The 24808-nt window shown below is 34.4% G+C and overlaps 1 protein-coding gene across 2 annotated transcripts in view; it reads left to right on the top strand.

Moving 5' to 3' along the window:
* Positions 1–97: 97 nt before the first annotated feature.
* The window catches only part of LOC144971374 (WD repeat-containing protein 19-like), a 47584-nt gene continuing 22873 nt past the window's right edge, over positions 98–24808 (top strand). The window contains exons 1-21 of one of the 2 annotated variants that reach the window (XM_078912175.1): positions 98–196; positions 1647–1738; positions 2620–2685; positions 3348–3473; positions 3884–3982; positions 4976–5189; positions 5804–5916; positions 6615–6696; positions 7991–8082; positions 9361–9601; positions 12556–12670; positions 14078–14187; positions 15742–15867; positions 17051–17200; positions 17801–17881; positions 18177–18243; positions 21194–21366; positions 21744–21781; positions 23097–23194; positions 23470–23531; positions 24109–24219. In XM_078912175.1, the coding sequence (XP_078768301.1) occupies positions 179–196; positions 1647–1738; positions 2620–2685; positions 3348–3473; positions 3884–3982; positions 4976–5189; positions 5804–5916; positions 6615–6696; positions 7991–8082; positions 9361–9601; positions 12556–12670; positions 14078–14187; positions 15742–15867; positions 17051–17200; positions 17801–17881; positions 18177–18243; positions 21194–21366; positions 21744–21781; positions 23097–23194; positions 23470–23531; positions 24109–24219 (2274 nt within the window). In that variant the 5' untranslated portion in view covers positions 98–178. Of the gene's footprint in view, positions 197–1646; positions 1739–2619; positions 2686–3347; positions 3474–3883; positions 3983–4975; positions 5190–5803; positions 5917–6614; positions 6697–7990; positions 8083–9360; positions 9602–12555; positions 12671–14077; positions 14188–15741; positions 15868–17050; positions 17201–17800; positions 17882–18176; positions 18325–21193; positions 21367–21743; positions 21782–23096; positions 23195–23469; positions 23532–24108; positions 24220–24808 lie in introns of both variants that reach the window. The other variant, XM_078912174.1, reaches the window with a different exon arrangement.

Below are 24808 nucleotides of genomic sequence, written 5' to 3'. Positions count from 1 at the left end.
AAGAAATAATAAGTGTTACATTCAAATGGTGAAGAAACAAAAATCGAATTTAAGGTTGCTATGGTAACAATTGAGGAAAACAGAGGGATGGTGTCCCTTGGGGGAAGTTTTCAATGTTTGCCTTGGATTTCCGGTTCGTCATGCGCAAAATAAAATTCGCAACATTCCATGAAAAACGATGGCTTCAAATATGAAGGTATAACTTGAAAGAGCTGACTCTTTCTGGAATTTAAATAATTAAAGTTAAGCTAAATCAAAGGTTATCCGATGAAATTCTATACTCGTATATAAAGCAGTAGAAATAAGAATAATCCGGCGTCTAAGATGAAGTTGTTATTTCTGAATGTTGACTCTGGTCCTGGTCAACTTCCAATTTCCTCAGCGAATATTTATTCATATATATTTTTTTTACAACAAATTGCGAATCCCACACTTGTAAAGTAAACGATGTTTGCAGATTCACGATCGTGTCGTTTTCATGTTGTGCCAACCGCATCAAAACACTTTTTAAAGACCCTCTTACTCAACTTACTGTTACTGTTATGCTGAAAATTGAGTTCATAATATTATTTAGAAAATGAATTGTAATTTATAGCCAAAAGTATGAGTATGCGACAGAAGACAAGTATATGTTTATGTTTTTTTATTGATTAGAATAAATACAGTTTCGTGACGTAAATAAAGCTGATACCTCATATTTATTCCATATTTACGATCTTTTTAACTTTAAACTTAAAAGTATTTTACGTCCACTTCACTCTGGCATAATAATAATAATAATAATAATAATAATAATAATAATAATAATAATAATAATAATAATAATAATAATAATAATAATATTAATAATGATAATAATAAATAATGATAAGAAGAAGAAGAAGAATAGTAAGAAAATGATAATTAGCAGTTACACAGACATGGTGAATCACTTTGTATCAGCTCATTTCTACTTCAAATCATATCCAGTGCAGCACGGGGAAATTTTGAACTCACAAATGTCGACATCATGGAACTCCCAAACATGTCACAATTCCTCATTTTAGTCTGGCTGTTTTCATATTATTGGCAGCACGTATTCAGAGGCCAACATGGGAATCTCCAACAAACTGACATTCACTTGAGTTTGAGTTTGAGTTTGAGCATTCAAAGATATATTTCTTTTGCATTTAGTTTGTATTGAATAGACCTGTCCTTGTGACCTTAAGTGTACGAGGGCATATGTGTGGAGTTAGTTTGTGTTTGCGTTTGTGTGTGTATGTGTGTTTGGAGGGGGTTGATCGAAGCTTTTTTTTACTTTTTTTTTTTTTGTACTTGACCCCAATGGCCATTACTGGGAGACTAGCATGTCAGTGTTGTGTTGGCCTGAGGCTCTTTTTATTAGTTAAAATTAAACAAGCCATTAAGGGTGGGAAAGATGGGCTGACAGGAGAATTGTGAGGGGAATTAGTGAGGAGTGATAGTTAAACCCATGACCTGACTGTTTTTGCCCCTCGTCTGGCCATCCAAGGGGACTTCGGGCACTTTTCTAGCTCATTTCATTTCGTGTTATTATCAACATAAATGCCTGCTCCACTCACCTTTCTGAATTATGTTACTTGTTCGACAATTCTAACATAGCATCCCATAATTTTCTATCTTTACAGCGGATATTCAGTATCCCTGACAAAGCCCATGGTCAGGGACCTGTAACATATGCTTGGCAGTCAACCCATGGAAATTATCTGGCAACCACGGGGTATGAACACAAATATATTTTATTTTTGTGTAAAGATCCACATTTTCGGGCAATGGCATTGCTCTCTCTATTATTATCTGATTCTTAATTCTTAATTTATTTTTTTTATGTTTGAATTAATCATTTAAAAAAAAAATAAAACTCAACCTCGTGTTTGTTCAAATTGTATTATTTGTCACTTTTTTTCCAGTTGAACAGACCTGCCAACTACAATGAAAATTTCGTAGAACTACGAATTTTTGGGGTCCTAATTGATAAAGATATAAAAAGATCTTAATTCCATGAACTTTTTGAAAACAAAGTTTTGCTGCCAGTGTCATTTGTAAAGGAGTTTAAAGCATTGATCTAAAGTATTTAATCACAAACTGGTAATTTTTAAAAGTAGTTACAATGTCTACTATTCTAGTGCCCCAGAAAACTAGGAATTTTTCCAATGTCAAGTAGGCAGGTCTGGGTTAACCATTTCATGGTAGAGTTTCAGTTTACTCTTTCTTTGTATATCAAATTTGAGTGTGATTTATTATAGCATAATATCCACTAAATGTGCCAATGGGCTTTACAAGGGGTCTCTAGCAAACAGCAACGTTTAACATGGAGGACAAGACCTGTTAAGTGATATTACAATTTTTTCCCGATAGAGACAATGCTGTTAAAATTCAGATACTCATTTTACATCTGAGTATGATGAGAGAATATGTATAAAGATTTGATTTTACTTAAATAAGTTTAGATTTATAATTGAACTTTCCACCTCAGACTAACCTCAGCATAGTACTGTTTTGAAAATGCAGTCAGTCATTTATAAATTTGTTTTATTGTGTTCGTCATGAGTTGTATTTATGCACTAATAATGAATTTATTAAACATACTTGATATTTCAGAGTTGATGCAAGGGCAAAGCTGTTTGACCGGCATGGAGAGTTACAAGATGATGTCTCTTTACCAGGGTGAGTTTATCAGAAACCTTTTATATTTTACATTAGCTGTCTTGGCAAGTTTCTGGTGGTATACCATTTAAGAGGGGAAAAGAGTGAGTGTGTGTGTGTGTGAGAGAGAGAGAGAGAGAGAGAGAGAGAGAGAGAGAGAGAGAGAGAGAGAGAGAGAGAGAGAGAGAGAGAGAGAGAGAGAGAGAGACACACACACACACACACACATAGACAGACAGACAGACGGATTTGACTATTTACAAATTAAAAAGGAATAGATAATTAAATAGGAAATAAACCCCTATACTTTAAAAGATGAAATTCTTTGATGTCTTATTGTTTTAGGAATGAGTTGTTTCCATTTTCTCAGGATGTTGAATGAGGGAATGCTCAATCAGCCTGGTACCCTGTGCAGATTAAAGTGTATGAGCCTTTGACAGAGCTTAAGAAAACAAACAGCGTTCCTTCACCAAGTAGACATTCAAACATGAGAGGGAATGTTGAAGACAAAGAAGAAGAAGAAAAAGAACACAAAAGAAGAAGAATAAGAATAGTTGATCATGAATTATTATGTAAATTAAATGCAGTGTTTGTATAAGATGTTTTATGAACCTGAAGTCTTGGTTTCTATTTTTTTTTCTATTTGCACAGCTGTATTTTGAATTTTGTTTCTTTCCTATCAGGAGATGCACAGGCATGGGTTGGAACCAAGATGGTGATGTGCTGGCTATCGTCTGTGAGGGATCCACCGGAATCTTTCTTTGGGATACGAACTCTAGAAACTTTACCCAAATTGACAGTGGACTGAAGTATGTGCAGTAGTAATAATTTTGGCAAATCCATTTTAAAAAACTTGATTTTTACAGCATTAATTCAACGGTAGCAATTATAACTGTGGGGAAAGGAGATCAGAAAAAAACAAAACTGGACTACTGGATTTAATATAAGTCCATTTGCTTGAATCATAAAAGTGTTGTATAATCCTAATTTGTTTTAACTCAACACAGAACTGAGTTAAGTCCACTTGTTTGAAAGGTCAGTCAGTAATTTACCAGTACAGTTAACAGGACCTTCATTTGTAAAAATTAAACCTCTAGCGATTTATCCCCGAAGGATATTTTCTTGGTTTTGTGTTGTTTGATGTAATCAGATGTTGAAATTTACATGAGTTTTATTACTTGTTTTGTCTTTCTTATTTTTTTTTATTCCCATGTTATAGGGACACAATGAGTTTCCTATTGTGGTCCAAAATTGGATCTTTGTTGGCCGTGGGAACAGTGAAAGGAAATCTTCTCATCTATAATCATCAAACCTCAAGGTAAGTTCTTTTAAAAATATTTGTAAGTGTTCTTGATATCCTATAAACAAATATTGAGAGAGAAGATAAAAACCCCCAAAAAAACAACAAAAAACAAAACCCCAAAATCTCCAAGAAATGGTGATGTGAAAGAATTTTATCATGTGTTGTTTAAAACAGTTTACATTTGATGGCCTATATTTATACATGCTGTATTTCAGCTGACCAATGGCAGTTTTAATTTAGTTTTGCGTCCGGTTGAAATTCCTCTATTAGATTAATATATGTTACTTTTCTCTTTTACTCTTGGGAAAAAATCCCCAAAAAACCAATAGCATAACAAGACAAAACAGTTTCTCTCAGCGACTGCATTTTTATGATATCAATATGGATGTACAAATTCACAGTGGTCACAGCGGTCTATGTGTTTGTGTAAAAATTCAGTAAATTTTTGCCTCCTGAATTGGCAACCCAGTTAATTAAAGACTTAATTTTAAAGAGATAATCAATTGGTTTTTACATTCTTTTACTTTTATTTGGAAGCTGCATAGATTAAATTCCTGCATGATTTCAATTCTTGCCCACTTTTGAATATATACAAATATAAAAAAATGTGGGCAAGAATTAAAATCATGCAGGAATTTATTTATTTGTTTATTTTTTTTTTTTTTAATATTTTTTTTTAAGGTCAATATCCCTCTACCTATGTTTATTGTCGTATGTAAAAGATAGAGATAAATCTTAACTGGCAAAGTGACGACAAACATTGGGTGTCTCTCATTCCTGAGGTTAAAAAAATAAATAAATAAATGATTTTTTTAAAAACCCCAAAAAACCCAACAAATTCTTGCCCACTTTTAGTTCTCTCAACCCTAAAAAAAACAATGAAAAACAATCCCCCTCCCTCCCCCCCCCCCCCCCCCCCAAAAAAAAAAGGGTTATACAACGAAACATGAAACAATTTCATATATTGGTTATAATTATAATGTGTTATTTTTACTCCTGTATATAAAGGAAAATTCCAATTATTGGAAAACATACAAAAAAGATTACTTGTGGAGCCTGGAGCCAAGAGAACTTGCTTGCTTTGGGGAGTGATGACCGCACCATCAGTATCAGCAATGCCGACGGAGACACCTTGAGGCAGACACAGTTACGGGCTGAACCCTCCGATATGGAGTTTTCTGAAATGAAAGGGGATGAAAGAAGCTCGATTGGTGAAAATACAGTGAGTGTTTTTTTTTTCCATAATAGATTGAAAGAAACCCAAAGTTTCTTTTCGTGGCTGTGAGAAATTGTTTCAATTCTCTGCAATAATAAATTGAAAGAAACCCAAAGTTTCATTTTCGTGGCTGTGAATTCTAACACTTGTTTCATCCAGACACAATACTGTTTTGACAAGGTGGGTCACATTTACCCAGTGATATATGTACGATGTGTATTACAATAGTTAACATACTGATTGTGGCTATGTGGTCTAATGGTATGACATTCACCTTTGGATCAGAAAGTCCGGGGTTCGAGTGCCACTTTGAGTGGCACATAGTTGAGTTTGTGGAAAAGGCCTTTGCTCACATTCTATCACTGTACTCAGGTATAAAATGCGTACCTAGGTGTTAACAGCATTGTCTCTGTCTGAAAAAATTGTAATATTGCCTGACAGAAGGCATGTCTCATCCTACATGTTAAGTGTTGTTGTTGACTATGGACCCCTTGTAAAGCTCTTTGAGCACATTTAGTGGATATTGCGCTGTATAACAAAAGCTCAGGTTCATTTTGACTATAAATGACAGCATATTTCTATTTTCACGTCTAATTTTAATTATTCACTCCATTTATCAGGTAAGTGTGAATGTTGCCAGAAAGACTTTGTTTCTGTACAATGTCAACGACCCTGACAACCCAATAGAACTTGCCTTTCAACAGCGATATGGATCCATTGTGGCATACAAATGGTAAGCCTTATTATGTATATTTTAACATGACATAACACAATAAAACATAGCATAACATGAATAAAGGCTTAATTTAGGATTATATCCGTTAAATGCCTTTAATATGAAAAATACAAAATGATCTATCAATAATATACAAGCGGCAGCATGGCTCAGCAGTACGTTCTTTGCTTTTTGCCTGAAAGGTACCGAGTTCGATCACCTGCCACTGCGCTGTGTGGCCTTGAGCAAGTCACCTCACCCTAGGTCAATTTGTGGCTCTGCACTGTGGCTGACGCCTGGGCTGTTCCTAGAGACAAATTTCCCCTTTTATTTTATTTATTTTTATTATCAATAAATTGTTAAACAAATGAGTTATTGGTCATATTGAAATCTGAGATAATACAATTCTCGGTCGATGAGAGAACTTGCATTCTTTATTATTATTCTTCCACAAGTGAATGGTGCAAACTATTAAAGATTTTTATCTATCATTACAATTACATCAGGATAAGAAACGTTTAGATTTAACCCCTCTTGTATTTTTTTTAAAAATCGCGTTCTGTATAAATCAATTATTACATTATATTTCAAACCAATTTCAACGGGTCAACACAATTTTTCAGTAAATCATTTGTAACATTCAAGAAAACAAAAAGACATGAAATAAAACTTGTTCCAACGTCTAATGAATATTATCTAATGTTTCGTTCCACAAGGTTTGGAGATGGCTATATCCTCATTGGATTCTCTCTTGGATTCTTCGTGGTTATCTCGACTCACATGAAGGAAATTGGACAGGTGAGATTTCTCTGTACCAGTAAATTTGTTTTTGATGCTCATCATCACTAAGATCTTTTCACACCCACCCACCCCCTCCCCTCTGCCCCCCTTTCCCATAAATTCTACAACCAAATTTTGCCAAATATTGAGGAGAATAAATTTTAGAGGAAATTCACTGGCTTCATTTTCATTTAACTGGCCTGATAACTCAGTTGGTAAAGCACTAGCTTCACATGTAAAGGAATCGAGATGGAATCCGGGTGAAGTCTAAATTTTTTCTGACCTCCCTCTACCCCCCATCTCCAGCAGTTATTGGGTCGCTGGATCTGGAAAGTACTTTGCGATAGACTAGTATCCTATCCAAATGGTAGCAAGCAATTGTTATTGTCCATTTCATGCCATAGAAACTGGGACAAACCCATGGACCTTATGACTCTGAAGTCCTATTTACTACCAAGGACTAAATGTGAATAATTTTTCATTAGCTTTATTTACATCTAAGATTACCTTTGTTCTATTTACAAGAACATAATCATGTAAATCATACACTTTATTGTATTAACAACAACTTCACAAAATCATGTAAAGCATACATTTTGTTCTCTTCACAAAATCCTGTAAAACATGCTCTTCGTTATATTTAGAAGAACTTAACAAAATCATGTAAAGCATACACTTTGTTATATTTACAAGAATTTCACAAAATTATGTAAAGCATACACTTTGTTCTATTTACAAGAACTTAATAATAATAATAATAATAATAATAATAATAATAATAATAATAATAATAATAATAATAATAATAATAATAATAATAATAATAGATCTTTATTGTCCATAAATATGGCAATTTGGCATTTAGTTATACTAGTTATAACGTTATATGATAACTATAACATTGAACAGATATTTCACCCCTACTTATTTTCTCTCTCTCTCTCTCTCTCCCCTCTATCTCTCTTTTTCTCTTTCTCTTTCTCTCTCTCTCGTTCTCTCTCTCTCGTTCTTTCTCTCTCTCTCTCTCTCTCTCTCTCTCTCTCTCTCTCTTCTCTTCTCTCTCTCTCTCTCTCTCTCTCTCTCTCTCTCTCTCTCTCTTCTCTCTCTCTCTTTAACAAATTAATGTAAAGCATACACTTTGTTCTATTTACAAGAACTTAACACAAATTCATGTAAAGGTACACTTATTGTTTTTAAAAATTCATTTTGTGTCTTGGGTCATTATGACATTTTTAAGTAAAAATCTTGAAAGCAGTCGGTAAGGAAAGAGTTAAAGGCAATTAAAAAAAAAAATGTTCTATTGTTTTTTTAGGAACTCTTCCAAGCAAGAAATCATAAAAATAATTTAACAAGCATTGGCATCTCGACTTCACTAGGAAAGGCAGCCTCTTGTGGAGACAACAAGTATGATGATTGTTGCATTAAGAGAGGAAAAAAAAATTATCCTTTTCTTTGCTTCATGTATTTCATGATTTTCTTCAAATTTGATGTCTGGATGGGAAGATTGCTGGAAGCCAGAAAGGCATTCCATTTAGTATTTATATAGGAGTTTAAATTAAATATGGCCTTCCGCCACGACATAAGATATCTTCGCTTAGGCATTCTACGAAGGAATATAGATAATTCATCAAACAATATGTCTGATGTCAACAGGAATCACCCATGTTGTCCAAGTTAGCAAAATGGGGGTTAAAACTCTTGCCCAAGGAAAAAAATGAAAGTGTCTGAACCTGGGACCTTCTGATTCACAGTGCAATCAATGCCTTAACCACTCGATCACTTCTATATAGGATTACTGTAATATTATCTCTTCATTTAATGAGAAATAGAGGGTATGGACTTAATAGTGGATCGACAACTATTCTTTTTCGGACACATAGTAGGAAAGATAAGAATGAATACCTGGCAAGTTGTGGAAAAATACCTGGTAAATGCGCCGGGGGAGACAAAGAAAAACACTCATAGACCAACTGAAGGGCTTCACCAACCTAACAATCCAAGAGCTGTTTGAAAAAGCAAGAGACAGGGAGGAATGGAGAGAGATAATTCATGCAGTATCCGAAGCCTGGACCAGGCATGGAACCTAGAAGAAGAAGAAGAGGGTATGGAGAAGAGCCAGATGAAAACAGAATAAAGATATCACAATGTCCTAGAGCCAAACTCAGGATTCAATTGGTCTGACTCATACACGGCTGGATGGCCCAGTGATTAGTCCCGACTGCTTGCTGGTCTCTGTCTCTCAGCCAGGCCGAGGGTGCCGTATCTATAGGATTCCAAGTTTAGCTCTCGGACACCCTGATATTTTTCTTCTCTGGCGTTTTCATCTGGCATTTTCCCATACCTTATATATCTCATCATTATTAATACAAGTGTCCACTTCATACTTTTTCAGAATTTTTTCTCTTCATTTATGCTGTAGGACGAAAAAAATTAGGTTTTCTTATTAACATAATTTATTTCCATTTAAATTTGTTTAGCTTTTTAAATATGAATATTCACTTTTTAAAAAAATGAGTGGAAAAATGTCAATTAGTTTATGAGTCAACTATCATATCAACCCTTATCGGATATGGATACTTGTTCTATTCGATATATTTGATGTTTACCTTTTCTTCCATGAAAAATTATTTTTTTCTCCTTGGTTGTTTAAATATTGCCTTATTTTTTTCCCCTCTCTATCAGCATCAAGATTCATGACCTTGGTGATTTAAAAGAGATGTATGCCATCATCACACTTGACGAAGAGCGTAGTCTCGATCGCATCGGTTGGAGTGATGATGGGCAACTGTTGGCTGTGTCAACTCCTCGTGGTAGCTTACACATTTATCTGGCACGTCTGCCGATGCTGTCATCTCTCAACCAGACACGCATTGCTCACCTGACATCTTTACTGGAGGTCACCATTGAGGATAATATAACCCAGGTTTGTCATCAAAGTGGATTCAAAATTGTTTGGGTGCTTTTTTTTGCTCTCTTCTCAATTTGTGATCAATTTTGATGTAGAAATGTGTAAGTTTTAAGTGCGACTATGTGGCTTATTGGTTTGACACTCACCTTCGGATTGGAAGATCCAGGGATTGAGTCCTGCCTTTAGTGTTGCATAGTTGAGTTCTTGAGGGCAGCGTGGCTCAGTGGCACGGTCTTTGCTTCGTACCCGAAAGGTACAAGTTTGATCACCTGCCGCTGCTTTGTGTGGTCTTGAGCAAGTCACTTTGCTATAGCTCAATTTGTGGCTGATGCCTGGGTTACCCTGCCCTTGGAATATATCCGAGAGACAAATTTCCCCTATGGGATGAATTAAGGGAGTTTTATTTATTTAGTTATTTATTTTTTTTTCTTTTGGAAAAGGCACTTTACTCACAATCTCTCTGGGTGGGGATCCTGACCTCCCATAGTGAGCAGGGAGGTACATGCTGTGTCTTCTATCCCCCCATACCCGTTTCCCAATTGTTTCCTGTCATTGTCTTGGAATGAGATTACTTAGTTTTGTCCTGATCCTTGCTGGAGCTCCTTGGCTGGGAGGGAAACAGTCGAATGTATAGTTATAGTTTTGGGAGATGATATTTTTTTCCTTGTAAATCATCTCTCTGTTATGCATTGTATTATGTTGAGTTTACATATTATATTAAATGATTGGTAAACATTTGAGTGTATTCCTCTTAGATGGGACCTGTGCTTGTGTCTGGATGAGACTTTTAGGTGATCTCAAACTAAGTGCATTGGTGGTCTGCTCTTGGAATCTACATCTGATCCCTATTTGTTCCCAGTTCCCCTATGTCTTACTTTTTCTTGGGTGCTTTTATTGTAATTCTATAACTTTTTACTATCCCATTTTCTTTCTTTTTACTGGCGCTGATATAACCTAAATGTGTTGCAAGCGCCGTAAAACCCTTAAAAACAAAAACAAAAACACAATCTCTCACTGTACTCAGTTGAAAAAATGAGTTCCTGGCTGTTAACAGCATTGTCTCTATCAGAAAAAAATTGTACTTCAGGTTAAGTGTTGCTGTTGACTTGGGATCCCTTGTAAAGTGCTATAAGCATGATTAATGGATATTGTTCTATATAAATGCTTCAGGTTTTTAAAAATTATTTTAAAAAACCATAATTTCAAGTCCTCTTGTAATTCGTCATGTATTTGTGTCTGATCTCATAAATTTCATAAAACAATATTTTGCAGTGCTGATGGTTTTCATCGGATCCGCGGAAATCCGGGATTTTTGTGTCAGAGGAGGAATTTCCTCCTATAAAAAATGACATTTTCCTCAATCAAATTTTCTGGCTTTGAGAGATTTGATGTGTGGTGGAACTGGTGCAGTTTCCCCCACTATCCAGAAGATAGCTAGAGTAGGTTATCATCTCAATGGCTCTAAAAGCGAGGGTTAGTGAAGTAAACATGTGGCGTAAATAAAACCATTCATAATTTTCCTCCTTTTTCCCTTTTTGTCACCATCAGCACTGATTTTGATGGCTTGTTTTTCAGTTCTATTATTCGCTATACTTTAAATATTTGGGGGTCCCCAGTAGCTTAGTTGGTAGAGCATTTGCTTCACACGCAAAGGGACCAAGATCGATTCAGGGTGCAGTCGAGATTTTTTTTCTGATCCCCCATCCAAAGGATGGTAAGCAATTGCTATAGTCTGTTTCACACCATAGAAACTTGAATAAACTCTATGGGTATAAGGATGTGAAGGCACACTTTTTAAAACAAAGTCAAATTATTCATTTGTTTGTTTCTTTTTGATCTTAATAGTAGTGGAAAATTGTGTTAAAAAATGTGTCAAGTATGTAAAGTGTCTCATTTTGCCCTTATATGGAGGATGAGTAATTGTGAGTAAAAATGAAATGACTATCATAAATATTACTCTTAGTGAGAAGTTTATTTCCTGTTCCATCATTGTTTTGTTTAATCGCCTCCACAACGCTATCCTCTCATCTCGCATTCATCTTTAATGTTTCATTCATTGTGTTTTTTTGTTGACAAAGGGGAAACCCGAAATATCCACATTATTTGTCGTGCAGCCATGTCGTCTAGTGTTATGACGCTGGCTTTTGGATCAGAAGATCCTAGGTTGAGCCTCGCTCAGCGCCTAGTTGAGTCCTTAGAAAAAGGCTCTTTATCACATTCTCTCACTAGACTCGGGTGTAAAACGAGTACCTGGCTGTTATCAGCATTGTCTCTCTGTCAAAAAAAATTGTAATATCGCCTGACAGACGTCGTGTCTCGTTCTGACTAGATGTTCCGTGTTGCTATTGGTCAGGGACCCTTTGTAAAGCGCTTGGAGCACATTTAGTGGATATTGCGCTATATAAAAGCTCAAGTTTTATCTTTGTTAATTCGAGGTTAAAGCGTCCATTACATTTGACTATTTTGTTATTTCCTCTTATGCTGTCTTTATCAATTTTTTCATGGGAAATGTCTAAAAATGCAAATGAAATCAGCTATAAACTATATGCACTTTGTAACTAGTTATAAACAAAAAATGAATATAAAACAGATTCAAAAAAGAATAAAATACTAAACACAGAACATTTCGGGCTGAAAACCCTTCTTCAGCCAACAACAAAAAATAATAAAGACATACATACATTACTAAATTCCAGATAGACGACAGAGATTATCTCTTTGTTCTTTTTTGAAGCTGTTATATTCAATTTTGTTTATTACTTTTTACAGTCCACAGCTTCTAGCAGCCAAGTATTACGCTGAAGAGTTTTGAGCCCGAAATATTCAATGTTCGGGTTTTGTTGGGCTTTTTTTTCTCTCTCTTTTAAAGCTCTTATATTCATTTTTGTTTTTGTTTTTACAGTCCACAGGTTCTTGTAAATTTGTATCACTTTCACTTCTAACCCATAAAAATATTGTATCCATGTTAGGATGACCCAATAACTATTCAAGTAGAGGTGGAGCCGTCGTTTGTCGGCATCGGGCCGTACCATGTGGCTGTAGGAATGAACAACAGAGCCTGGTTCTATTTACTTGGAGATTATGGTAGGGATAACAAAATAGTGTTGTTTGTTTTTTGTTTGCTCGTGATTTTTTCTAACGATATTTAAAAAAAACTTAAATGGGGGTCCCAATAGCTCAGTTGGTAGAGCACTGGCTTCACAAGCAAAGCGATCAAGATATATCCTGGGTGAAGTCGAGCTTTTTTTCTGACCCCCATGTCCACTCGGCAAAGATTGGGTAGCTGGGTATGTTAGAGCTGGTGGACAGTGCTTTATGATAGACTAGTGTCCTGTCCAAAAGATGGCAAGCAATTGCTGTTGCCATTTTCAATAAAAAACTGAATAAATCACAAAAAATAGAGCATTTATATAGGTCAATATCCACTAAACATGCTCAAAGCGTTTTACAAGGGGTCCCTGGCCATCTAGAATGAGACATCATGCCTGTTAGGCGATATTACAATAATTATTTGACAGGGACAATGCTGTCAAAGGCCAGGTTCTCATTTTACACCTGAGTACGTGAGAGAATGTGAATAAAGAGCCTTTTCCAAGGACTCAACTATACATGGGAGTGAGGCTCGAACCCAGGACCTTCCGATCCGAAAGCAAGTGTCATACCACTAGACCACATAACCGTATAGGATAAACTCTTGACTCTAATTGCCTCATCACTGAAGGACTACATTTTTTTGAACTTTTAAAAGTTTTTTTGTTGTTGTCTTTTTCCTTTTAAATAGCTGTTGATATTATAGTGAAAACTCAAGATTCCGGTAACAAATTTGATATTAAACCATTTTGAATTGAAACTATAATCAAAAGATTACTGGGTGGGGTTCCTGACCTCCCATAGTGGGCAAGGAGGCACTTACCGTGTCGTCTATCCCCCATTATCTGTTTTCCAACATGCTTTCTGTCTTTTACTTGGAATGAGATCACTTGGTTTTGTCCTGGCCTGGCCCGATAACCTGGCTTGGAGGGAAACAGTCAAGTGTATATTTCGAGTTTTGGGAGATGATATTTTTGTCTTGTAAATCTGTAATCTCTAATGTCTGTAATGCACTGTATTATTTCTTTTGTTTGTTTTTGTTTTACAAATATATATGCTTTGTAAACATTTGAGTGTGTTCCTCTTAGCAGGGACCTATGCTTGTGTCTGGATGAGACATTTCGGTGATCTCAAACTAAGTACCTGATAGGGTGTTCTTGGAATCTACATCTGTTCCCTATTTGAACTGATTCGCCTTTGTCTTACTTTATCTTGGGTACTTTAATTGTAATTCTAGAAATTTTACTATCCCATTTTCTTCCTTTATACTGGTGCTGATATGACCTAAATGTGTTGTAAGTGCTGTAAAACCCTTAAAAGCATAAACAAAAACATCAAAAGATTAAAAAAGATTTTTTTTTTCTTTTATTTCCTTTCCTTTTTCCAAAACCCCCCTCGTAGGTCCAGAGAAGATGAAAGAGAGCAGGGACTACCTCGGCACGGTACAGACTATATACCTAAATGCTGACTATGCTGCTGTCAGCTTTGAAGGGAAAATTCAGCTCCACATGGTAATGTTGTCTTTGGTTTATTTTAACTATGGATCAAAATGGTATCTTGATGGATTCATCATTGAATGATATTGATCAGATAACGATGAAAATAGATAAAGTGTCTTCATCCAGAAGGAAGTTTGTTTTACAATCATGACTTACAAGAATGAATAAATAAACGTCATAAAATATTCAAATTACATAGTTTTATAAAGCAATATGGTTACAGTGAATGACATAATCAGTCGGATGGTGAAAAGCTTCGAACTGAGATATTGAAGATCAATTTTTTTTCAAAAGTGAGTTCTTGTCAAAATGATTAAATCAACCCTTTTTTTTGTACATCTTCATGAAATAACAAAGCTTAATTTTACTTCTAATATTTTTTTTACAGCTAGTCAAGTTGAAAAAGTATGAAATTTGATAAAAGTTGCTGGGTACTTTTCCCCTAAATCTGACCATAACAATGAAAAATCACCTGATTTACTTCAAATAAAGATTAAAATGCTCTGGGAAGCATATGCTTTCAGATAATGCAAAAAAATGCAAATCCAAAATGTTCACCTTTCGGCTGATTATGTCATGCACTTATAATAATATAATAAATATAAATAATGTAATAGTGAAAGTAAAAGTGAAGTATTATGAATTGTTTTAAAACGTTGCAATGTCAATGGATTGTTAAGAGCCAAATTGAAATGTATTTTCTTTTTTTATTTTTCGTTTTTGCTTTATGGACACCTATCTGATTAAATTTTATGCGACTATGTGGTCTAGTGGTTAAATATTCTCTCACAATACTCAGGTGTAAAATGAAATGAGTACCTAGACATTAACAGCATTCCTGAAAATTTATGTTTTGTCCTAATTTTAGGTGTTGCTATCGGTGAAGGACCACTTGTAAAGTGCTTTGAGCATGTCTAATGGATATTGCTCTATATAAATGCTGAAGTTTTTTGGGTTTTTTTTTCTTCCTTCTTTCTTTATATATAATGAACTAAAATAAATTCAGGAATCTCATTTTTTTTTTGGTCTAGCTTCACAGTTCTTTGTCAAAGTCATTTTACTTTTAACTCTTTTAAAATTTTGAAATCGTATTTTTGTCATTTATTTGATGATGTACGTGAAGATTTCAACAAGGAGAGACTTTTTCCCCTTTCACTTAATCAAACACATACTTAAAAGTCAGAAACTTCCCTACTAAAGCAATGGGACAATCTAGATTATTTTCCTATGTGTTCAAGACAATGGTCATATGCAAAATGTGCTCAAAATGACCTACAGAATAAAAAGTGTCCATAGTTTTCAAAATATCCAACATCACAAAAGGTCATTTTGTTCAACTTGACTCATGGTTACGTTTACAACTTTAATGTTAAGAAACATATCCTCTGACATCAGCATGTCATGTGATCAATGACTTAGTAGGATGATTTATAGATCGCTCCCATTAATAAACTAAAATGCATCTTTATATGGTGTGGAGTGTCTTCTTGTTTTCTTTAGAAAATAGAATGTTTGAAACCATCAACTGAAAGAAAAAAACAAAACAATTCTTTTATTCTCATCCAGATTGAAGGCGAGGCAGCTGGCACCACAGATGAGAGAGAATCCAGACTTTTCCCAGACCAGGACCAAAAGACTTGCTCCATCACCTCTCATGCCTTGACTCCTGAATTTCTCATTTACGGAACTTCTGTGAGTTTTTGTCATTTTGTCAAGTGTGTTTTTCTTATTTTATCACAAGTGTTTTTCCTATTTTATCACAAGTGTTTTTCTTATTTTATCAAGTGTGTTTTTCTTATTTTGTGGCCTGGTGGCACAGCAGTTTTGCTGTCACAATAAATGTCAAGCAATGTTACGTGTGGTCTATGTGGTCTAGTGGTATGACACTCGCTTTCGGATCAGAAGGTACTGGGTTCGAGCCTCGCGCTCGGCGCATAGTTGAGTCCTTGGAAAAGGCTCTTTACTCACATTCTCTCACCGTACTCAGGTGTAAAATGAGTACCTGGCCGTTAACAGCGTTGTATTTGTCCAAAAATTGTAATATCGCTTAACAGGCGTCATGTCCCGTCCGACATGTTAAATGTTGCTGTTGACCAGGGACCCCTTGTAAAGCGCTTTGAGCACATTTAGTGGATATTGCGCTATATAAATCTCAATTTTTGGCTGGATGGATGACAGAGAGCATGGAAAATTCTGGTTCTGGCATTGTATCTTTAGTTAAGGCACTTAACACATTTCCCCACTAGACCACAGTGTGGATGTATACCTGACTACAGTCAGTGATGGACATTGTTGAGTGATAGTCCAAAAAGGATGTCTGACAGGTGACAGGTACTCTAAGAGATGGAAATATGGTTTTATACGGTTTGCTGGGGGAATAAATGAAACATTGTGAAGCTCATTGAGCATGGTGAAACCGCAGAAATAAGCTATGTAAATATGAATTTTTTACAATTATTTATTATGTTAGATGTGCAAGGATCATCATATTAATTTTAAATTCTTAGGTACTGATTTATCATACAATTCAACAAAACACATCCTCCATTGCAATTTGACTTTTTATCATTGCAATGAATGAAGTGAGTAGAAAAGTGCTAGAAGGCAATAGAGAATAAAAACTTTTGCGGCGATGGGTAAATGAACCCGAGACCTGACTGTTATGGCTACCTGGCCATGAGAGGGATTCTCTACAATCATCTTGAATGTATGGGTAATTGGATGTAGTTTAGATCTGGCAGAAAGCTTTTCATCACTTTAATGCAATAAAAATTTGGATAAATGATGAGTCCATAAGGATGAAAAGAGCCTCATAACTAATAACGAGAATTATTCGTCTTGTGTTGACCTTGTTTATTTTCAAAACTTACTTCAGATTGGAGGAATTCACTTCTTCTTCATTGAAGATTGGAGTTTTGTCCAGGAGCATCGGCACATGGCTGGCATTCGCAAAATCTTTCCTGACACCAACGGATCTCATTTGATTTTTATTGATGAAAAAAGTGACGGTTACGTTTATTGTCCAGTAGGTGTTTTATCTTAAAATTCATATGTATATATTGTTTTGTTTTGCAGACAAAAGCAAGAAAAGAATGGAAAGGATTATTTTGTTAAATTGATTTACTTTTGACTTTGTTGATTAAAATTAAAAATTTAAAAAATTAAATTCCCATTATTCATTCCATAGGGGAAATTTGTCTCTAGGGTATATTCCAAGGGAAGACAGGAATAACTCAGGCATTAGCCGCAGTGCAACAGTGCCGCAAATTGAGCTAGGGCGAGGTGACTTGCTCAAGGCCACACAACGCAGCGGTGGGTGATCGAACTCAGTGCCTTTAGGGTACGAAGCAAAGACCATTAGTGAAAATGTATTTATTTATATATCAGAAATGGATATTACATACTCAAATTAAATTACACTTCTCACTTTCAAAGTATTTTAATGTGACAATTCATGTAAACAAGGGGGAAAAATCATGCATTTTGGGTTGACACATTTTTTTTTTCTTCTTCAAATTCGAATTTTTGAAACCAAAAGTATACAAATATTTTGTCAGCTGATTGTGTCAGGTCAGTTAGTGTCAAACTGTGTGGCAAATAAATTGTCTCGTTTATCCTACCACAGGCTGATGACACAGTGATCAGCATCCCAGACTTTTCACCGACAGTCCAAGGAATCTTATGGGAGAACTGGCCCATGGACAAAGTAAGTCACTACCAACCTGTAGGAGTCCAAGTGATTCTAAACTGCAATAATAATAATAAAAACAACAACAATAATAATGACAGGCATTTTTCTTAGCCAAAAATATTGGAGTTAAAAAGTTTTAAAACAAAAAGCTTTATAGTAAGAAAAATATGTAATCTCAAAATCATGAATGGGTTGATGTAGTCAGCTTTATTTCTTATTTATAAAGAGATCGGATGTGAAAAGATGAGAAACGTAAGATGTTTGTGTATTCTTACCCCATTGTGTTTTCATTGATCATTTTCTCAAACAGGATGTCTTCATTGCTTACGATGCAGAGAAAATTTACACCTACGTGTATTGCAAGGACTCTGTAAACGGTAAACAAGAGTTGTCTTTCACTGGTCCGACATACAGGTATAGTCAGCAGCAGGTACAACAGGAAGAAGAACTCAATGATAGTAAGTGGAGGTTTCCCCCATCGCTGGCCTCTTTGCCGACTCACCTTTAGAGATGACGTGACTCCTTCCTAACAACCACAACCTGCACACGGCTGGATCTTGGTTTTGTTTTTTTCGAGTTTTTAGTTACAGCACACCTACTCAAACTTCTCACAAAGAAAGGATATTTCAGGTCTACTGCACACACTGATAGGTTCACAGTCTATTCTTTAATAGAAATATTCCAATTGTTATGATTTTTTCTATTGAGTAGGTTTGTTGTTTGGGTTGGGGGGGAGGGTTTCGGGGGATTGCCATTTGATAGATCCACCTTTTAAAAAAAAAAATAATAATTTTTTTTATAACTTCCATTTAGTAGATTCGTTGAAGGCCGTGGTGTTGGGTGGGGGGAATGGGAGTGGGGGGGGGGGGGGGGGGAGAGATAGTCAGTTCAGTTTTTAGATATTCTTGATTTATCCTTGTAGAAAAATTTGAGTGAAAGATAGTTCAAATTAGAACAGCATTGATTATAATGCAATACTTTAAAAAAAAATTTCAGTTGAAATTTTTAGATTGAGATAACATTTAGTCAAATATATTAGACAGTGGGACAGAAGTAAAACCATTAGGTATGTAGTGTGGTTTAGACTGGTTTTCACTAGATTCAAGTCCAATTTTGGACCAGCAATGAAATATAGATATTTTTTTTTTGTTTTGCTTGACGGTGGATCTTTATCTCCGAAAGGAATGACTATCACTTTCTGTTGTGTTATGTTAAATTTAGCACAGTTTTACTGCTGTGTTGGCAGTTACACATTTCATTTTTTGAAATGTGAATTGGTGTGGATAACAAATATAAATTTTATGTTGTTTTTTTTCTTCAGTAGCCGGTCTCTCGCTGATGTTGACATTACCAAAAATGTTTAGCTAAATTTCGATAGGTTATTAAATTCTAGAATTTGATTTGGGAAGGGTTCATTCAATTGTTTTAATATTTTGTCTTTCAAATTATAAGTTTATATAGTTACCTAACAGAATGACATCCAGTAACAAATTGGGTTTTTCTTTCTGGTTTAAAAAAATATATATATAAATAACCTGAAAGAATCAGGATGATAGAGTCGAGGATCCAGTCTTATCTCCCCTTAATACTTTTGCTTAGAAAATGCCTTATATATTCCCAAACCCTTTTCACATAATTAATCCTTGATTATTTTATACACAAATCTGTTAGAAATAAATCTTTGAAACTGAATTTTTTAAAAAACAACTGCACACAAGCCTTTTCTTCATAACATCTTCCTTAAAAACAGAAACCCATTTACTTGCTAATGTTGTATTTTTTGTGTTTTGATGACATTCGTAAGAAAACTGATCACAGTGTGAATCCATAGCCAATCCATCTGATTACAAGAAGTTACATTATAAATTAATGAACAAAAAAGAATATAACAACTTTGAGAAATAACAAATTAACAAACACGAAGAATTTTTGTCACAAAACCTTTCTTCAGCTAATAACAAAAACAATAAAATCATAAATTATAATTAATATAGATGAAATTTAAAACATAACAAGAATTATAAATGATTAGAAATAACATGTTATTATTGGCTGTAGAACGGTTTTGAGCCCCAAAAGTGTTGTGTTTGGTATTTTGGTCTTTTTCCAAGCTGTTCTATTCATTTTTGTTTATTACTTTTTACAGTGCACAGCTTCTAGCAGCCTTGTATCCACTTTAAGAAGTTTCATTGTAATAAATAATAAATAAATAAAATTCCCTTTATTCATCCCATAGGGAAAATTTGTCTCTAGGGTCTATTCCAAGGGAGACAGGAATAACCCAGGCATAAGCCGCAGTGCAGCACTGCAAATTGAGCTAGGGTGAGGTGACTCGCTCAAGGCCACATAGCGCAGTGGCTGGTGATCTAACTCAGTACCTTTCGGATACGAAACAAGGACCGTACTGCTGAGTCACGCTGCCCCCTTGTGGCTCCGTAATTAAAAAAAAATAATATTAATAATGTTACTTATTACAATCCTGCCCAGTAAACTCTGAAATGAACGGGCCTGCATTGCTTCCAGTGCAGTACAGTAATACTTGCTTGTGACATGACCACTCCCTTGCTTTTAAAATCATATGTATTATATCCTGAATCCCTCTCGCCACTGTTGTGAAAACGTGAATAGCTCTCATCTAATCCCGACCTTAGCTAACCCTATTTGTTTTGATTTTTTATTGATCAAATGTTTGAGGTCACTTAAAGCTCGTCGAAACTTAGTTTTGTTTAATTTATTGATTTATTTATTGGTTTGATTTGGTGTTTCTTTTCATTAAGGAAAATTAATAATTCTAACCAATATTTGAACAACTAATTTAAACAGCCAATCATTGTCTATAAGGGAATCGATTTTAATGAAGTATCCGTAAAATGATAGAAGCAATTAGATAAATTCTTTTCGATTCCAAAATATGCTCATTATATACATAATACAAGTATTTGTGACTGTTTTAAATTGATAAAATAGATCAGATTAAAAAAAAAAATTAAAACCTGTCTTTCAAAAATATAAGTTTCAAGTGATATCGTCATATTTATTCCAGAATTTATTTAACAATTATGAATTCTCCCTTACATTTTTTTGACAGATTTTAAACCTTAAAGGTTTTGCATTGCTAACAAGTTCAAACGAATGATTTGAATTAAAATCATTTTTCTTCTTAATGTTTTCAATGTATAAACATTTTGGATCACTATTTTCAATAACAAATCATTAAAAAATGAGAACAAGCAGATAGTAAATTATTTTTCAAAATGTATTACTATGGTTTAAAAACCATTCAACAATGATTGTGATAAAAATAAATAATAACCCGTTTGATTCCAGGCAGTAGAGTTGTATTCATCGGAGCCTCCAAGCTGCCATACGCACAGATTCCTATCTTGTTGTACAATGGGGAGATCACCCTCCAGACCTCCAATGGCAAATTGGCTACCATCCTTCTCTCCACTCACACACATGTTTTCAGCGAAAACCCAACAGAATTGCCCCCAGATGAGGTGTGATCATTTTACTTTATCTTTGTTAAAGAAATATTTTGGTCATTAATCAAAAGTAGTGCTAAAATAGTTACAGCATCGATGTTATCACCAAGCTGAGAAATGGAAGAATAGTTTTAGAATTTGTTGAAAATTTCAATGATTATGATATTATATTCGCAGTGGGGTTATTATTTATAATCAATGAACGGTTTTGCAGGTATGTCTGATTTGAATTTTAAGAAATATGTCTGTAATCAAAGTGATCTTATTTGACTAATTATAATATTCCCATGGCATCTGTTGATCTCAAACAGTTTGCAAGAGTCAGAAATAAGATGAGTAAGATAGAGCAGGTTTAATAATTTATTTTATTTTGTCTCCTCCTTTGGTTTCAGTTGAGAGTTGCTGCCAAACAGTGTATGGGCTTAAGAAGGTTTGTGATTTACACATGTGTTTTACTTAATTATAAGAAAGTTTTAGCAGAAACGTCTAGAATTCCCATTAAATAACAATAATAATGATGATGATGATAATAATAATAATATACAGTTTTTGACCTTATATTGGATGTTTGGACTGAGGGATGAGTCCACCTTTTGGAGAAAATATCAGAAGTGTAAAAATACATTTCATGTAAGTCAAGATTAGAAGTAGATTTTGATTTAATTTAAAGTGTCAAAATAAAAAAATTAAAAAAAACAACAACCCATCACACTGTTGTGTATTAGTCAACTTTGTTTTTATTATCTAAGTGGCGCATCAAGTTATGGTGACCCAATTCAATAAAAGTTCATTTAGGTGCGAGGTGAAGGTTAGCGGTCAATATGTATTAATTTTGACTGGTTTGTTTACTATGGCAAAGTGTAGAGGGATCTCGTAATAATAATAATAATACATAGCATATTTCAATAAGGTCATTCCTCAAAATCTCAAGGCGCTTAAAAACAACTAGATATTATTTACCCAGAATACAATAACACCAAATCAACCAATATAAAAAAAAAATAAGAGCATAAAGAAATTTATTTATATCTCAGTTCTATGTGAAAACTTTGATTGACCATTATATATTTTTTTCTTAATATTACATAATGATATTATCTAATATATCAACAAAAATGTAGAGATTGTATTTCCAGTGTGAGCTAAACGTTGTCTGTTTAATTTTTAAAGTAACAAACAGGGATTGCTAAGAACCAGTATACAACAACAGTAGTACAAAACTGATATGAACAACCTTTGCTCATTTACCATTTTATATATATTTCTTTTAGTTCGTCAAGTTATATTTCCATCATACAACTAAGGGCAACTGTTTGACCTGTTGGTGTGCGGCTATGTGGTCTTGTGGTATGACACTTGCTTTCGGGTCGGATGGTCCTGGGTTCGAGCCTCGCTTGGCGCATAGATTAGTCCTAGGAAAAAGCTCTTCACTCACATTCTCTCACTGCACTCAGGTGTAAAATGAGTACCTGGCCTTCAACGGCATTGTCTCTGTCCGAAAAATTGTAAATATCGCCTAACAGGCGTCATGCCATGTCCTACATGTTAAGTGTTGCTGTCGGTCAGGGACCCTTTGTAAAGCGCTTTGAACATGTTTAGTGGATATTGGGCTCTATAAAAGCTCAAGTTTTTTTGGGGGGGGGGGTTTTTTCAGTGTCAAAATTTTCATTAAAATTTTAAAGACAAAAGTAGCTTCTCTCTGTCAGATGGAATCGCAGTGACTGTCAATATTTTCTATTTCCCAGATTCAAAGATGCCTGGATCTACTGTCACATTCTGAAATCTAAAGACATGTGGGAGGAATTTGGTCGAGTCGCTTTAGAAAACATGGAACTGGATTTTGGTGAGGATTCACATTTTATATCGCAGGATGAGTCATTCTTTCAGAGATGGAGTTTTACCCCTATTGTTGTGGTATAAAATAGATAGTAACAATTGATTGTTACCATCTGTAAAGAATGCTGAGTACTTTTTGCTCATTTTTATTATTATTATTATTATTATTATTATTATTATTATTATTATTATTATTATTATTATTATTATTATTATTATTGTAATTGTTGCTGTTATTATTAATATTATCAATTTTACTCCTCTTTTTTTTTTCATATTCAGCAATCCGTGTATACAGACAGATTGGTGACGTGGGCATGGTTTCGTCTTTAGAAAAAATAAAGGTAAAGTCTCATTATTTTACAGTTATTCACATTTCAATAATTACATAGTGATGTAAAACGTTTACAATGTTAGGGCTTTATAATTATGACACAAACAGACAGTTTTTACAACTCCAGTAAACAGACAGCTCTATTCGCTGCCATTCTTATTAAAAATTCTCAGGTGTCACAATGATATTAACTACGTGTTTATTGCACGATGAAAAACTATGATGAAATTTCTTAAAGATAAGAACAATAATATAAATGAGAGTTTTTATAAAGTGCAATATCCACTCAGTCTCTAAGCGCTTTACAAGGGATCCCCGGCCAACACGAAGGATGAGAAATGACGCCTGTTAGGCGATATTACTTTTTTTTCAGATAGAACAACGCTGTTAACAGCTGGGTATTCATTTTACACCTGAGTATGTTTAGAGAATGTGAGTAAAGAGCCTTCTCCAAGGACTCAACTATACGCCGAGCGAGGCTCGAACCCAGGACCTTTTGATCAGATAAGAAAAAAATTAATAATGTAGTGCAAATTCATTATTTATTAATTATGCCTATTATGAAAGTCGTCTGTTCTATAATACAGATGACAGAAGACAAGAACCAGTTATGTGGATACATTGCCATGTATCTTGGTGAATTCAACAGAGCTCAAGATCTTTTCTTGGCATCACAGTATCCTTTGGCAGCTTTAGAGGTAAATGTTTAATTATTGTTTTATATATTATATATTGTATGTCAATTGGGTGAGGTTAGTTGTTTGATAACTAAAATCTGAGAATATCTTCATTTTGTAATTTGCAAAATGACCCTTTTCACTTTAATTTTATAATTCAGAAATTAATTTAAACACAACTAAATTCCTTTTTTTAAAAATTGTAAATAAAGTATTGCTTTTAAATGTTTTCAACTTTTTCTCATGCCCCTAATCATGATCATCATTTTCACTGTGATTTATTGTTTTCATTTAAAGTATTAATAAATATAACATTCCATTCAGGTAGTAGAGAATTTTTTAGAACGTTTTGAAATTTAAAGAGAGAAGGCAAAATCAACAAAGAGAGAAATAAAAAACAAACAAACAAAACAAAAAAACATGATATGTGACCCTCCGCCTCGAAACGGTATTAAGTCGGATTTTTCAATTTTGGGTTTTTGGTACCCAATCATGGCTTATTTTATGCTTTAAAATTTGATACCAAATTTTACAATTCTGATTATTCATTGCCGAGATATGACCGTTTGAAGTAGGGAGAGTGTGAAAACCAAGTTTTGAGAAAATCGAC

The sequence above is a fragment of the Berghia stephanieae genome, chromosome 4 (assembly GCF_034508935.2).
Source record: "Berghia stephanieae isolate SIO BIC M18660-M18661 chromosome 4, UCSD_Bste_1.3, whole genome shotgun sequence".
NCBI classification, from domain to species: domain Eukaryota; kingdom Metazoa; phylum Mollusca; class Gastropoda; order Nudibranchia; family Aeolidiidae; genus Berghia; species Berghia stephanieae.
The sequence above is the reverse complement of the archived record's forward strand: the minus strand, read 5'-3'. Positions and strand labels throughout refer to the sequence as shown.